This window comes from Zootermopsis nevadensis, unplaced genomic scaffold (assembly GCF_977971745.1).
Source record: "Zootermopsis nevadensis isolate Lab colony 2312 unplaced genomic scaffold, Znev_1.0 Znev_ptg000001l, whole genome shotgun sequence".
In the NCBI taxonomy this organism is placed as follows: Eukaryota; Metazoa; Arthropoda; class Insecta; order Blattodea; family Termopsidae; genus Zootermopsis; species Zootermopsis nevadensis.
In genome coordinates, this window is record NW_028259133.1 from 1,159,607 (window position 1) to 1,174,246 (window position 14,640).

General features: G+C 38.8%; 1 protein-coding gene across 3 annotated transcripts in view; it reads right to left on the bottom strand.

The window, feature by feature from the left end:
* aux (cyclin-G-associated kinase) overlaps positions 1-14,577 on the bottom strand; it is a 42,874-nt gene extending 28,297 nt beyond the window's left edge. For all 3 annotated transcript variants that reach the window (XM_087345970.1, XM_087345884.1, XM_087345931.1), the window contains exons 1-13: positions 14,362-14,577; positions 14,053-14,114; positions 11,341-11,400; positions 8,986-9,100; positions 7,316-7,455; positions 6,691-6,816; positions 5,486-5,711; positions 4,484-4,630; positions 3,741-4,128; positions 2,956-3,098; positions 2,494-2,714; positions 1,721-1,854; positions 357-470 (exon numbers count right to left, since the gene is read on the bottom strand). In XM_087345970.1, coding sequence (XP_087202096.1) covers positions 357-470; positions 1,721-1,854; positions 2,494-2,714; positions 2,956-3,098; positions 3,741-4,128; positions 4,484-4,630; positions 5,486-5,711; positions 6,691-6,816; positions 7,316-7,455; positions 8,986-9,100; positions 11,341-11,400; positions 14,053-14,114; positions 14,362-14,494 — 2,009 coding nt within the window. In that variant the 5' untranslated portion in view covers positions 14,495-14,577. The remainder of the gene's footprint in view (positions 1-356; positions 471-1,720; positions 1,855-2,493; positions 2,715-2,955; positions 3,099-3,740; positions 4,129-4,483; positions 4,631-5,485; positions 5,712-6,690; positions 6,817-7,315; positions 7,456-8,985; positions 9,101-11,340; positions 11,401-14,052; positions 14,115-14,361) is intronic.
* Positions 14,578-14,640: the final 63 nt, after the last annotated feature.

The window sequence follows — 14,640 nt, forward strand, 5'->3', positions numbered from 1 at the left end:
AATTATGAGGTTCTCGCGGTTGTCGGACGGCAGTCTTCTGGATTGTGACACCATGTTGTCTGCATGTGATCTCAAACATTTTGTTGGAAAATGCTGCCTCCATATTCAGAGTAAAGTAATCTGAAGATGGAGACAGCACATTTTTACAGAAAGTTGTAACCACCTATAACACCACAATGTCACGACCAAGAACACAATTTGAAATATAGTTCCTTATGCACTGTTCAGAAAATAACACAAAACTGGTTTGCTGGGTCTAATTTATGCAGTTTTGAAATGTGTTAAAATGCTGCGATCAGCTTGCGTGAACTACTTCAGAACTTCATTTGATTGTTGCATTTTTAAGACAATCTCACCTGACTTTAGTGAAGAGCGGCACTGGTTGGAGGCTTACTGAGATCAGTGTGACAGCTTTGGAATGTGGCTCTAGCGACGGGCCTCGAAGCACATGGCTCATGTAATACAGGTACCTGCAACATATTCATCGCCCTGATGACGGAGGCAGTATGACTTCTGAAATGTTGGTTAACATCTACCAGACTACACAGCGCAACAACCCAGAAGACAGAAATCTTCATACTCTGATGACGGAGGCAGTAAGACCTCTGAAACGTTGGTGAACATCGACCAGACTACACAGCGCAACAACCCAGAAGACGGAAATCTTCATACTCATCACCCTGATGACGGAGGCAGTATGACGTCTGAAACGTTGGTAAACATCGACCAGACTACACAGCGCAACAACCCAGAAGACAGAAATCTTCATACTCACCGCTGTGAAAACCTCAAATCTTACATACTTATTACTTATTTATATAATAATTTTGTTGATAATTCTGAATTTAAGTCATGTTCATATATTTTGTATATCTATATTTACTCCTACACCAGTTTCTCGACCGGCCTGGAGACAAATTTCTGTGATATTCTTTATGGCACTTATATTCCCACCAAGCAAGTCAACATCAACACAAACTAAGAATACCATGTGAAATAATTTGATGTATTAACGATAAGCAATGAATCACTGTATCTGGATGGGGGAACGTATGCGCAAAACATATGCATAACACACATTGTGCCTCCAGCAGCCACATTTATAGGCTGACAGTGTAAAATGTACCACTGTGCAGTACCTGCACAAGCACATCAACTCAAACCTAACCGAACTTAACCTCCTAACCTCAAACCAGTAGCACCCTCTATCCACACATTGTAGTAATGACACAGTCCTCATACAACACTTGGAAACGTGAATGCAACTAAAATCCTGACCCCATGTTTAGCAACAAAGTCGTTTTAAACACTTGTGTGCGAAAAAGAATACATAAAAGTATGATGTCATCTACTGTCACTACTGGCCATCTACCAAAGGAGACAGCATTTACAAAAATTACTATATTATACATTACATCAATTTTGTACGAAGTCTTCGAAGATCAAATAGATGGTTGCCAACCCCACCTGCAGATCCCAAACACACTTTAAGAAGAACATCTTAAAAAAACTCTGAAAGTAATAAACATGCCTGAAAGATTTGAAGACTGGAATGCAGATGAATTTCAAGGGAATACATCAACTTTATATTTATACTTTTTACATTCAACAGCCTGTTATAGGAGATACAATTATCAGACTTGAACACAGAATCATTTTTAACAAACTTACACTGAAAATGATATTCATAATGCATTGTGACATACTAAAAATCCCTCACCTCATTTGAGAAGGGTGCAGTCCTGGAGGCATACGCTTAACTGCAAACATCTGTGCTGCATCTTCAGGCGCGCTAAACATGTTTACGAACATCAGAAATGCACAAACGAGCATTGCAGACGCAGCTTTTCCATCCTTCATAAAAGAAAATAGGAAGAAGTTAACACCTCTTACCGTGTCTACAGATACGTGACTAATCTCTGTCAACTACACAACAGCAGAAAACGGGGATGTTTAAGAAAAATAAATTTCCTGGAGGATTCCTTGAGCAGTTTGAGGACAAAAGTGAAAAAAGTTTGGGAAGCACTGATCTATGCAAAACAATTCTTCTTCACATTTATCACTTGTGTTCTACATAAAAATGATACATCTGATAACAGAATGAGCCCTTGGTTATTTATTTTTTCCAGAATTAGTTACAGTTGTGTAAATCTCCACTGTAGCAAAACAACTGACATATTATTACACCTGAAAGCACAGAGTTCAGGTTTATGTGTAAAGAATAAAACTGAACAGAAAAATCAGTCATGTTCACTCAGAAATTTTTCATTCTGTGAATTTTAAATGTCAATGTACGAGAGTAAATGATGAATATCAGATGCCTACAGAATGAATACTAAATGATGTTCAGTGTAGAAAGTAAGTTAAAAAGTGAACAAACTATAATTTATTCTTCTAGCACTGTTTGTGACTTACATGGGTCAAAGTTACAATTTATAGAAACAAATTCCAACAAAACAGTTGTGTTAAAAGTACATTTTTCTGTGTACCTACCATGCAGTGTACGATGCAGACGTTCTTTGGATCTTGTTCCAAGAAGTTATACATGTCATTACAAAGAGTGTAGAGAGTGTGAAGAGAGGGGGCATGTCTTACTACATTCCCTGCAGAAACACCCTGGGCTATACACCATCCACAATCCACCACTCTTCCACTACCCAGCCTTCCGGACGCATGAGACCGACCAGATACATTGTAGATGGCGTAACGACCTCCTGAAACACAGAAAAAGAAACATTCATTCAAAATAAATGCCAACTTTCTATATTTCATTTCTATCATCCTTCCAAATACAGCAATTAATTCTGCTCTGGTGCACAGGAATATACATTGAGTCACATGCTCCCTTGTACCTCATAAATAACCTCCAACTGTGGGGATCACAAGCGGACATCATGATACCAGAAACCCATCGCCCTTTACAAAATAGGTTTTACTATGAAGAATGCCATATACCTGGATGCCGGGATTCAAGAAATGCACGAACATCATCAGCATGATTACTGCGATACGCAGATTCAAGTCCCTCTGCAGGAAATGGCATCACAGCAAGGCGAGATGTAATATAACTAATGTCGAGATCAGATCTTGCAATGCTCCTGGAAAAATAAAGGAAGTAAGAATGTGTTGATCTTCACTTGATAAATTAATGCTACATAGCCCGAGCTACCGACAGTATCATTAAATAAACCACACACACACACAGTACACCATTCTCTATAACATACTACACTTTATAATATCCACCAAGAAACGTAAAACATGAATTTTAGACAATCTACCTGTGGAATCACGGCTCCATTCAGTGGCAGTTCATTTTGAGGGTTGTAAATTTAATGAATATCTGCAGGAAATACTCATATTATTCACACTGTATATACAGAGTGTCCCCAAAAAGATACACTTATCCCCAGCAGTGTGAATAGTAGTAATAATTATATCAATTCTTTATGAATTTGTATTTCTGCATAGTTTTCACTTAACACCTTTCAGGCTTATGCAGACAGCAATGGATACAGACATTGACACAAATGCTAACAAATTGGAAAACAGCAGCATAAACACTTTCTTGATGTAACTCGGGGGGGGGGGGGGGGGGGGGGGGGGAAGAGAAAGAAAGAATACTAAGAAAACCTATCATGACAGTAAGACCATGGACACAATGAATGTAAGACAGACGCATATTTAGAGATTACTCAGTGATCACAACAGCAGTCAAAGTTCATTCAGACAATACTTACTGTTGTACTGTTTGCATAACTTTTCCTGTAGTGTCTTTCAGGTTCTTCAAAAAATTTCCTGCTCCACCCCTAAGAGATGAAAATAATCCTCCACCACCACCACTGCCACTACCAGCCTGAGATGTTAACTGCATGTTCTGTTGAGATCTAGGCTGGTTTTGTGGGGCTATCTGCTGTTGAGATCGTGGTGGAGACTGGTGGACGGGTGACGGTCTAGGTGGTAAGGGGGATGGTCGGGATGGAGGCTGAGACGGTCTGCTGGGAGGGTCTGGATGGACATGCGGGATTGAGGGTGGCCTAGCAGGCGCTGGTCGTAGAGGTGGATGCTGTGTGACATCAGAAGAATTCATGTTATTGCTTGTCGCTGTCGGCTCGTTTACAGTGTGTACTGCAATAAAAAAAAAAATACATAAAATGGACATCTTGATCACAATACTTCTCTGCATGTAGTACTTCACTAGTGTCTGAACTGTCCTGTAAATGGGCCTTAAGAGATACTGCTTCTGAACATTAGCTTACTATTATTACCATAAAAAGAAACAACTTCCCATCTCCAGCAATGACTGACTTGAAATAGTACAAATGGGAATAATTTAGAAATAAGGACTATACATTACTCACAAACATCCCACCACAAATCACAGCTTCAGTGATAAACCTTGACTTCTATGGTGTCAAGAATTGAAGAACCATCTGCAAAGAATAATGGGTACAAGAAGCCCACCAGAATCTCATCTACAAACCTGGGCTAGAAGAGGAATCAAGACGTTTGCCTTCGAGGACCAGAGGTTCTTTTAAACTTATATTTTTACTTTCGGCAACAGCTGCCAGTCTTTCTAGTATATCAGCAACTGTCATGCGCTGAAGTGGATTAACTTGTAAGCATCCACCTGCAGCAAATAACATGATAATAAATTTTATGATACAAAATAAAAGTACATATTTAAATGCATACATAAACTAATGTAAAACTAAGAATCAACTGAAACTCCATAACTGCACATGATCCTGAGCCAGTTCTGTCTTCCATCCTCACAACTCACTGTCCTAAGAACTGTCTTAATGTTATCTTCCTACATTCATCTCAGTCTTCCAAGTGGCAATTTTACCAAAGGTTTTGCTGCCAAAATTTTGTACATGTTCCTTATTTCCCAAAATCCCAGGTACATGTCCAGACCACTACAGCCTCACAAATATCACAGATGGAGACATTCACATGAAATTAGATACTGACTACAAAATAGCAGTCACTGGCGAGTTCCTCGTATGCAAAAGCAAAGTGGTACAAGATATGTTTTCTTCATATTTAAATGAAAGGTGGCTACGTTATGTGGTGTCATGTGAAATGTGTCAGTTAAAGGCAATAGAACTCAAAAGAAACTGGAATTCAGAGTTTTAATGCAAGTTGAGTTGGTTACAGAAATGTTTTAAATCAGACAATTTCTGTTTAAGCTGGCAAATAAATAACACATAAAGGTTTTTTAATGTGCACAAAGAAAAATGTTAACAGTTGTGATAGTTTGGGACACTGACAACATAAATTCAGACAGCAGTGACGCACGCCAATAACTGTACATGTGGTACTGCATATTTTATTAAATTTTGGTGTTACAGAGCTTCTATTGGTGACTGTACCTGCATGGCAAGCCACATAACTCTCATGTATTATTTTTTGGTCTATAATTTACCCTCAAAATATAAATTTTTCTTAAAAATCTTGTGATTTACACTTCATATATACTTACGTATCACGTCATGATAGCAGGAGTATTTCAAATCCCCAGGTGGAATTGTGAAATTGCCATTTAATATCCTCAACTTGGCTGAGTCTTCAAACGGATGTTTCATGTAGCACAGTGTATACAAGATACAGCCCAATGCCCATACATCTGATGCTGTACTTATTGCATGGTTACTCCACGTGTCCACCATTTCTGGAGCTCGATACATTGGAGTCGTATACTTTGCCATCTGGAGGAACGACACCAAGTACAAACACCAGCTTATATCTTACGGTGGATATAAAGTTAAACAGGCCACAAATTCACACTAAAATCAATGTTTCATCACATTTACAACACAGAGATCACAAACTTCTTGAGAGCAGTCCTTCTTGATAAAGCGAAAGTCACTCAACAAGGAGATTCCCCACCTTTTATGGAATTGAAGTGTTAATAACCATACTCCACTAAACCCCACCACAGGCCAATAAATAAAGTCCACATGCTCACACCTAATTTCCTTAAAACCCATTTTAATATTATTCTCTGATATATGTGGAAGTCTACCAACCCTTCAAGTATTCTGACTAAAATTTAATTTGAATTTAAAGTGTCTTCTATTCAAGTTACATAACCCACCCTCCTCATCCTCCTTGATTTTAACACCCTAGTATTTGTTTATTTATAGTTTATGTAATGACATTTTTTCAGTAGCTCAGACTATACAACATCAAATGAGAGGTTGATAGTGAATAATGAATTGGAAGTGGTTGTGGCCTAATTTATGGCACTATCCCAGCATTTGTGTGGAGGGACTGAATAAAACCACGGCCCCCCATAAGGATAGCACGTCTCCAGGTTGAGATTTGAACCCGAGACCTCCAGAATATGAAGCAGGAGTGTTAACCGCTCGACCATGACGTTCGGTAACACCCCAATAATATTTGGTGAGGAGTACAAATTATGGAGCTCCTCTGTACACAGTTTTCTTCAGTCTCCCATCACTTCATCCCTCTTAGATCTAAATATTCTCCTCAATTTCCTACTTTCAATTAAGCTCAATGTATATTCTATCAGAGTGCGAGGCCAAGCTATGCACCCATACAAAACAGCAGGTAAAATTAGAGTTTTGTATATTTTATCATTTTGTCTGAAGACAGAAAAACAAAAGGTTCTAAACTAGTAAAACGCAGTATCTCGGAATAAGCTACGTAGCAACGTACACCTACCTCTTCTTCTAACAATGCCCTTTGGTTGGCAGACCAAGCTGGGTCAGGCTGAAAACACTTTGCTGTAGCACTACCAAAGTCACACAACTTCATACTGCCATCCGTTCCCAGTAGCAGGTTTTCAATCTAATATATTAAACAACAGAGCAAAAAGATATCACTGACAATAACGTATGCATTGCAGTCAAATTTCCTTAAAACATACCTCTAACGTTATTCTACTTTATAGTTCCCAAACCAAAACCCATGCAAGAATCTTAATTTGTTCATTATATATTGTATATTTGTCATACTTAAATAGGATATATGAAAATCATAACATTTTTTTTTTTGCATTCCATGTACAAGCAGTTCTATAATATACACGCTCCACAAAAACACATCACTCCACCTGATATATGTGACTATAACGGCATGTTTTGCATTTCACAGTTACCACCACCTGCACCTCCAAACCAACTGGTCTGGCTGTGTCTAGGTAAAATCTGGAATTCTTTGATAGCAATCTGTATGTCTGCACATAGTCAAATGTTAGCTGCTTTGTTGCTGCTAAAGGGCAGAAAATCGACAAATTAGCAAACGACTGCCACAAATCTGCAAATCATCTACATTTTGAAATCAGTACCTTCAGGTCTCTGTGAATTATAGGTGGTTCTTGACTGTGCATGTGCTGGATGGCTCTACAAGTCTGCCAGAAAATTCTACATATTACATCTACAGGCAGGGGAGAACTGCAGTTTGTCAAGACATCAACTAAACTTCCACCTAGAAACAAACAAACACATTAACACTCCTCAAACTTTTGTTTGGAATAAGAAAACACACATATACAGCACATGCCCAGGTTTTAGCCATAAGCCGACTTCTGCTGATTCCCTTATTGTGTTTAAAGTATCTCCAAAGATGAACTAGGAGTACTGACATCACAGAAGAGCTGTTGTCACATCCTCCTTCTCTGTCAGCCTTCAGAAAACACATCAGTGGTAAAAAAACTATCATATACCAAGAGAAATGATAAGACAGCTTCAAAAAATCTGCAGTTTAACAAGCAACAGAATGACCCAGAGAAAGAACTACAATAATTTAGGGGCCTGCAGGACCACACGTCAAAAGATAATATTAAAATAGGTTATTAGTTTATATCTTAATTGCATCATGCTTGTGTTTCAATACAATACTTTTATTTTCCGTCGTTTACACAAGCTTATTGTTAAAATCATATAAAATTTCACATAAAATTGTTACATTTTAAAATTGACGACATGTTTCGATATACAATCTTATCATCGTCAGGTCTATCAAAATTAAAATTAAAATCTGGTGTATCTGTTGCTCTGCTTATATTGTTTTTGTTTTTACTCGTTTTTATTACATCTCCAGGCTTCTTCGATTTTATTTTTGGAGACGCGCCTGGGTGCCTATATCGGGTTGTGTATGAGGTGCGTGTCCGTTGTTATTGAATGGCAGACAGTAACTCTTAAAATTAAAATCTGGTGTATCTGTTGCTCTGCTTATATTGTTTTTGTTTTTACTCGTTTTTATTACATCTCCAGGCTTCTTCGATTTTATTTTTGGAGACGCGCCTGGGTGCCTATATCGGGTTGTGTATGAGGTGCGTGTCCGTTGTTATTGAATGGCAGACAGTATTAGTACTACATAATAGCATTAACTTACTGCAGCCTCAGGATATTATCACAGTGCACTGTGGAAAACATATGGAACCCCATAACAAGACAAACAATTCATAACATGGAAACCAAGGTAACATACAAACCAGAATAGTCAACAGCATCCCTGCACCCAGATGATAACATCTCAAGTTATACATCAAGGACAGCTTTAAGTAAACTTCAAAACACACACCAATTTGAAGACAGGTTACAGCAAACATCGCACGTTATGTCATATGCACTCCTGCACAGAGACACATCAACGCGATGGCCCCTACAGCTCTACAACAGCATCGCGATGCAGCTGAACCCAACTGACTGAATCAAAGACAAGCAACGCCCAGTGGCTTAACACAACCAGCACAACTCAGCTTCAGGTCAATAATTATCCCTAAATTGGCTTCAGGCCCTTAACAGCTTCCCCAGCTGCCACAAAACTCCGACTAACCATTTTCAAACCTCACACTACACACATCAACATATAAACATGTACCATCACTGTAACCTGTGTTACTATTAGCAATGTCTTGCAAGAAAGAAAGGAATCAGTACCCTTTTGGCAGACAAAATAACATCAAATTTGTACACGTGTGTGTACATACGTATGGATGAATGTATAACTCACCTGTGCACAATTCTGTAACAAGAAGATATTCACCACAACCATGGCCTGATTTTGATCTGTCAATATAAGCTGCAGCAAGGTACTGGATAATATTAGGATGCCCTGACAATTTCCTCTATGGAACGTAAGTTAAAGAAGCAAATCCATGTATGAAGTCCTCACTAATAAAACTCAGATTAAAACATGCAAGTTGATTTATTATTTAACATACTTCTATTCCACAATTAATTACTAACAAAATAATTACGTCAGCGACATTTATGTGATGACAACACAGGGGAAAATTGTCACGATCCATTTTAGGTTTTAGGGTGCCTGTAGCACCAATCTGGAAGAACCAATAAAAAATTACAGAAAATTTAATCAGGTTAGCTTCCTGTAATTGCATTTAAGTACTTCCTGACTGTAGCAAGTTAATACACAGTGATAACACACAGTTATTGTTTTCATTTGGTTTATTTAATGACACATTATCTAATGCACAAGTTATGAATCACCAAATAACAGAATGAATAAGAATGGCGGATGGTGAAGGATATTGTAACCTAACCCATCATATGGAATAGGCTGTTTAAGCCATACCATGGGGCGGGCCGGCAGGGTTAACAGTTTAGTGATATGCTACGGTGAAGCACGACCAGACGGATCACACATACGCCATGATATTTAAACTATAAGTAAAAAGTAAAGGTGTCCTGCTATACGCCATGTAGGTGCTTGGGGGGAGAGGCAGTAAATCTCCTACTCATTCTTGACCTCGGTCGGCACTAGATAGGAGTGAGTGGTCAGCGTCACTCCCCGGCCACACTTTACCCCCGGGAAAGGACCCCAGCACCCATTGATTAGGAGGCTGGGTGGGAGCCAGTACCCATCTGGAAGCAGAGGCTAAAGGAAATATCCTCTGCCCCCATTAGGGATGAAACCCTAGTTGCTGACTCAGCTAACCTGGTTTTATTTTTTTTATTTGTAGTGTTCTGTCTGACGACAGGTCCATATATTATGAACAGGATCCTTCCAACCTCTTCAGGTTGTCAGGGACCTGCTCATACATATATACATTCTTGGCAGAGATGATCAGAAGTGGTTTGCCATTGCCTTCTTCTGTGTGTGAGTGGAGTAATTGTTGGGATGCCACAGAGAAACCGGGGAAGCCCCCGGAGGAAAACTCCGTGATGCCTAGACCACGGCCTTGCCCAACACAAGTTATAAATTCGGGCACCGCCGGGAATTGAACCCGGGACCCCAGGCTTACAAGGCTAGTGTTCTGACCGCTAGACCACCTCATCTTATTTTTATTTAGTGTTCTGTCTGACGACAGGTCCATATGAACAGGATCCTTCCATCCTTTTCTCGGACTGGGACCTGTTCATATACGTTCTTGGCAGAGATGATCAGAAGTGGTTTGCCATTGCCTTCTTCTGTGTGTGAGTGGAGTAATTGTTGGGATGCCACGGAGAAACCGGGGAAGCCCCCGCAGGAAAACTCCGTGATGCCTAGACCACGGCCTTGCCCAACACAAGTTATAAATTTGAGCACCACCGGGAATTGAACCTGGGACCCCAGGCTTACAAGGCTAGTGTTCTGACCACTAGACCACCGTGGCAGGCTTCTAACCTGGTTATGGACTATAAAACAGTAACTATACGTGTGTGTCTTGAAGGAAGGGCCATGAAAAACTATAAAAAAACATAAGGATGGCCAGCCAAGAGACAAAACTGACTTTTGATTTTCACGTAATATGTGGTGTTTTTGTTAACATGGTTAAAACAATCTGATATATAAGATCAGCAAAAACCAGAAGATACAAAGGATGTACAGACAGATGATGTGATGTTGAAGCATGCAGAGCAAATCAATCTGTACTGATGGGTTAAGAGACTGAGGACCCATTGTTTAATTTTGTGCAAGATTTTGGCCATGTAGTCTGGTGCGACATCCCGGAAGACTGTCATCTTTATACCTGCCACCATGAAAATTTGAAATCTCACCTTTGAACGAGTTCACTTTCCTTTCACATACAATCATGTCTGGCTCTACCTGATCTTTGTCAATTGCAACAGACAGTAGTTAGCTAACTCCAGGACTCTGTCCTACAGCCACATCAAAAGAAACAAAACTACAAAGTGCAGATATCAATTACCTTGTCAGTGAAACTGAGGGACCATCCCCTGGTAACTGTTGACATGTGTAAGCCAAAAATATTCCAAAACTGTGTAGATGATTTTGACATGCTTTACAGGAATACTGTCCAAAAATGGATTATTTCTGATTGTGGCTTTACACAACTCATATACCCTCTGCTTTGTATAATCCTACACATTCAAATAGGCTATAAAATAGTTTTTAAAAGGATACAAGAATGTTGATTTCTTGTTTAATTATGTTGTTAGCATCTTCATCTGCTGCAATCAACCTCTGAAATAAAAGATTTTTAAGATCACAGATATTTCAATTAACACTTTAATAATTAACTGTAAATATTGATGTTACATATGGCATCTAATATTCAAACAGCTATCATTTCTTTTAATTTCTACAGCCCTGATGGCACATAAACTTCTCTTCTACTTAAACAACTAAACAATTTCGCTCCCTTCAAACATTATCCATTTTTTGTTGTTGCAAAGGAAGTCAAGCTTGTGGCATTAGCTTGTTTCTGTTTGGCCAGATGTCCTCCCTAAAACACTTCTGAGTACATGAAATTAAGTTAAAGAAATTCTAGGATGGTCAAACAACTGAAGAACACTTCAGTGCCATCTATATTTGCTTCCTTTCCTCCAACAACTTGGTAAAGAGTAAAGCTGTTCCACTATACACCATGTAGGCACTTGGGGAAAGAGGAGGTATAGCTCCTACTCATTCTTAACCTCGGCACTAGGTGGGAGTGAGTGGTTAGTGTCATGCCCCGGCCACACTTTACCCCCGGGAAAGGACCCCAGCACCTGTTGGATAGGAGGTTGGGTGGGAGCCAGAACCCATCCGGATGCAGAGGCTAGAGAACATCCTCTGCCCCGGTCAAGGATCAAACCCCAGTCGTCCAGTCCGTAGCCAGTCACTGGAAGCAGCAGAAATTCTGAGTTGCCTCAAAGGGATGTAGAAAAAATGTTGTTTAATATATGTTAATAAGAAAATCAGTTTCTGTTTAGATCATTTTTGCGTAGACAATGAAAGTATGGGCTCTGAAAGATAAACTTGCCTGAAGTCTGTTAATTACTGGGGATGCATTCAGAGAGACAGATACAAAATTACTGGTCATTAGACGGCTCACATGCCTTCAGTATCTTCAGAATTACCCAGAGCTACATTAAATTATCATTCAAATTTAGTACATTCATATTTTCACATTAGTATTCATATTGCTGTCATATTATTATAACAATATCTTCACTACGAGAGCGCTTGGCCAAGTCACTCAGATGTGTGCACGCATGTTGTGCGTTACTTCCAGCAGTTTCTTGTGCTGGCTGTGAGTTGCATGAACATGTTTCTACAGCACTAGTCACAATGGTGCATTTTTGCTGGTAGGTTGATCAGTCAGCCAGTCACAACATCACTGTTGACTGAGCTGGTCAGTGGTAGTGATGGAGCTAGGAGAGTGACTACAGCAAGGAACCTGTGTTCAGACTGCAACGCACATGTGTATCAGACTTCAAGGGGAGAACAATTAACACTACTGTGGGAGCTAGACAGAAGATTGAACAAGCAAGATAACTGTGAAGAGCTGCAAGAACATAATTATTTGTAATTATCATGAGACTAATAAATCCAAAGAACCAAGTAAGTTAAATACTGATTTCTGTTACAAACTGCCATGTACATGTACCACAACCCACATAAAATGCTGAAACCTTCTTAATTGGTTGTCAACAGGTGAATGAGGTGCCCTTGACAGTTACCTATAAATCATACGGGATGATAACATCTGCACTGAAGCTCATAAAAATAAATGTGAGAGCGTTTTGGTGGGAAAACCTAAACGATGCTCTGTCTGTTTTTACTAGCATATGATAACTATGCTACAATTGAGGCTGTCATCTTCACCAGAGCTAGCTTTACCACAGTTCCAAACAATTCTTCAAAGTTAACATGGAAATGTCAAGAATTATATTCCTGCTTTACCGCAGACTGTCTGGTAGTTCCCTGTGTCTGATACTAAACTGCTACCAACATAAGAGCAAGATTAAATTTCAGGCAATAAACAGGCCTTGGAGTAACATGAAAAGATCAAATGACAGAACAGGTATGTGCTTAAGAGATTAAGGATACTGCAAACTACAAGTTTAGACTCGAAGAACAAACTTTAGACTTTCCTTGCTAACCACAACCTGATCCCGTGCAATCAGCAGCCAAGATTACATTTGGTAGGCCTGTCCAAACCAAAGTACCTGATGCAAGCCAACAAATCTTACCAGAAAGATGAAGAGTTTAGCAATACAGAATGCTGGAGGAAATACATGAAGAGGGTGTGTGAAGATGGGAAAATGTATGCCAAGAGCAGCCAGGTTCAAGTTGGAGAAAAGGTAATGTGCAAAAGTAAGCAAGCAAGCTTAACTTTTAAGTAGGTCACCTGGTTCCTTAAAAGGTAAGAAAACTAACAAAATAAATATGACCTACATATGCTGAATGTTAAAATTAAAAGTTTAAATCATTATATACAAATACTTAACGTTTATGCCACTCCTATTGTGTCGAAGAATTTATTTCAATTAAAAGTTCTAAAAGTTTATGAACATATTACATTTACTCTGATCTGTATAATATCCTTATAATTTGTACATAAATATCTGTAACAATCAACTACATATTATTATATATATTACATGTATATGACATGTTCTACATCCTTGGCTTGATCATATGAAGGGTCTACAGACAGCAAACAAATTTTAGTTACATTTTGAATCTGTATATATATTCGTAAAATGTTCTTATGAATATAAATTCTTGACTATAATAACCCAATGCAAATATATTACTACTGTTCACCCAGTCTTCAAAAAATTACATTATGTTAGAATGTTCAGTGTTGGAGTACCAATTATTTTTTTTATGTATCTCATCACTAACCTTCAGAGCATAATCTTTCCCTGTATTCGGATCCTGAGCCATAAACACAAACGCAAATCCACCTGCAACAGTATCAACCATACGAATCCTTTAGAGCTGGCAATAAGAAAAAGAAAATTTGACAGTGTTGATGTGATGCAGTGTCACAGTGGAGATAAAGATGCTGTAGTATGAAATAAAATACAGCAATACACAAAAATGCAACATTAATACAAGACATGCACTCAAATTACTCAAATACACTGAATGCAAGAAATTAATTAATATATGTTGCAAATGTCAAAGGCAATATTGACCCTCAACCCTTACCTTCAGCGATTACTTTCTTCACCCTTAATTTTACGTTTCCTACTTCAACAGTTTGACCTATCAACTCATTTTCAGCACCAGATGTGTTACCGCTACTAAAGTACCCTATTGCGGACTTAAACAGATCAGACATGTTTAAGAAATAGATGTTTTTATCACAGCAACATCACACAAAATTTACGACTTTTCAACCCCATTGAGTTGAAGCCCCCGAACTTCCGGTCAAAGAGCATTCTGGTCATTGGGAATAGTCTGTGATAAAAGGAAATACTAGCTGTT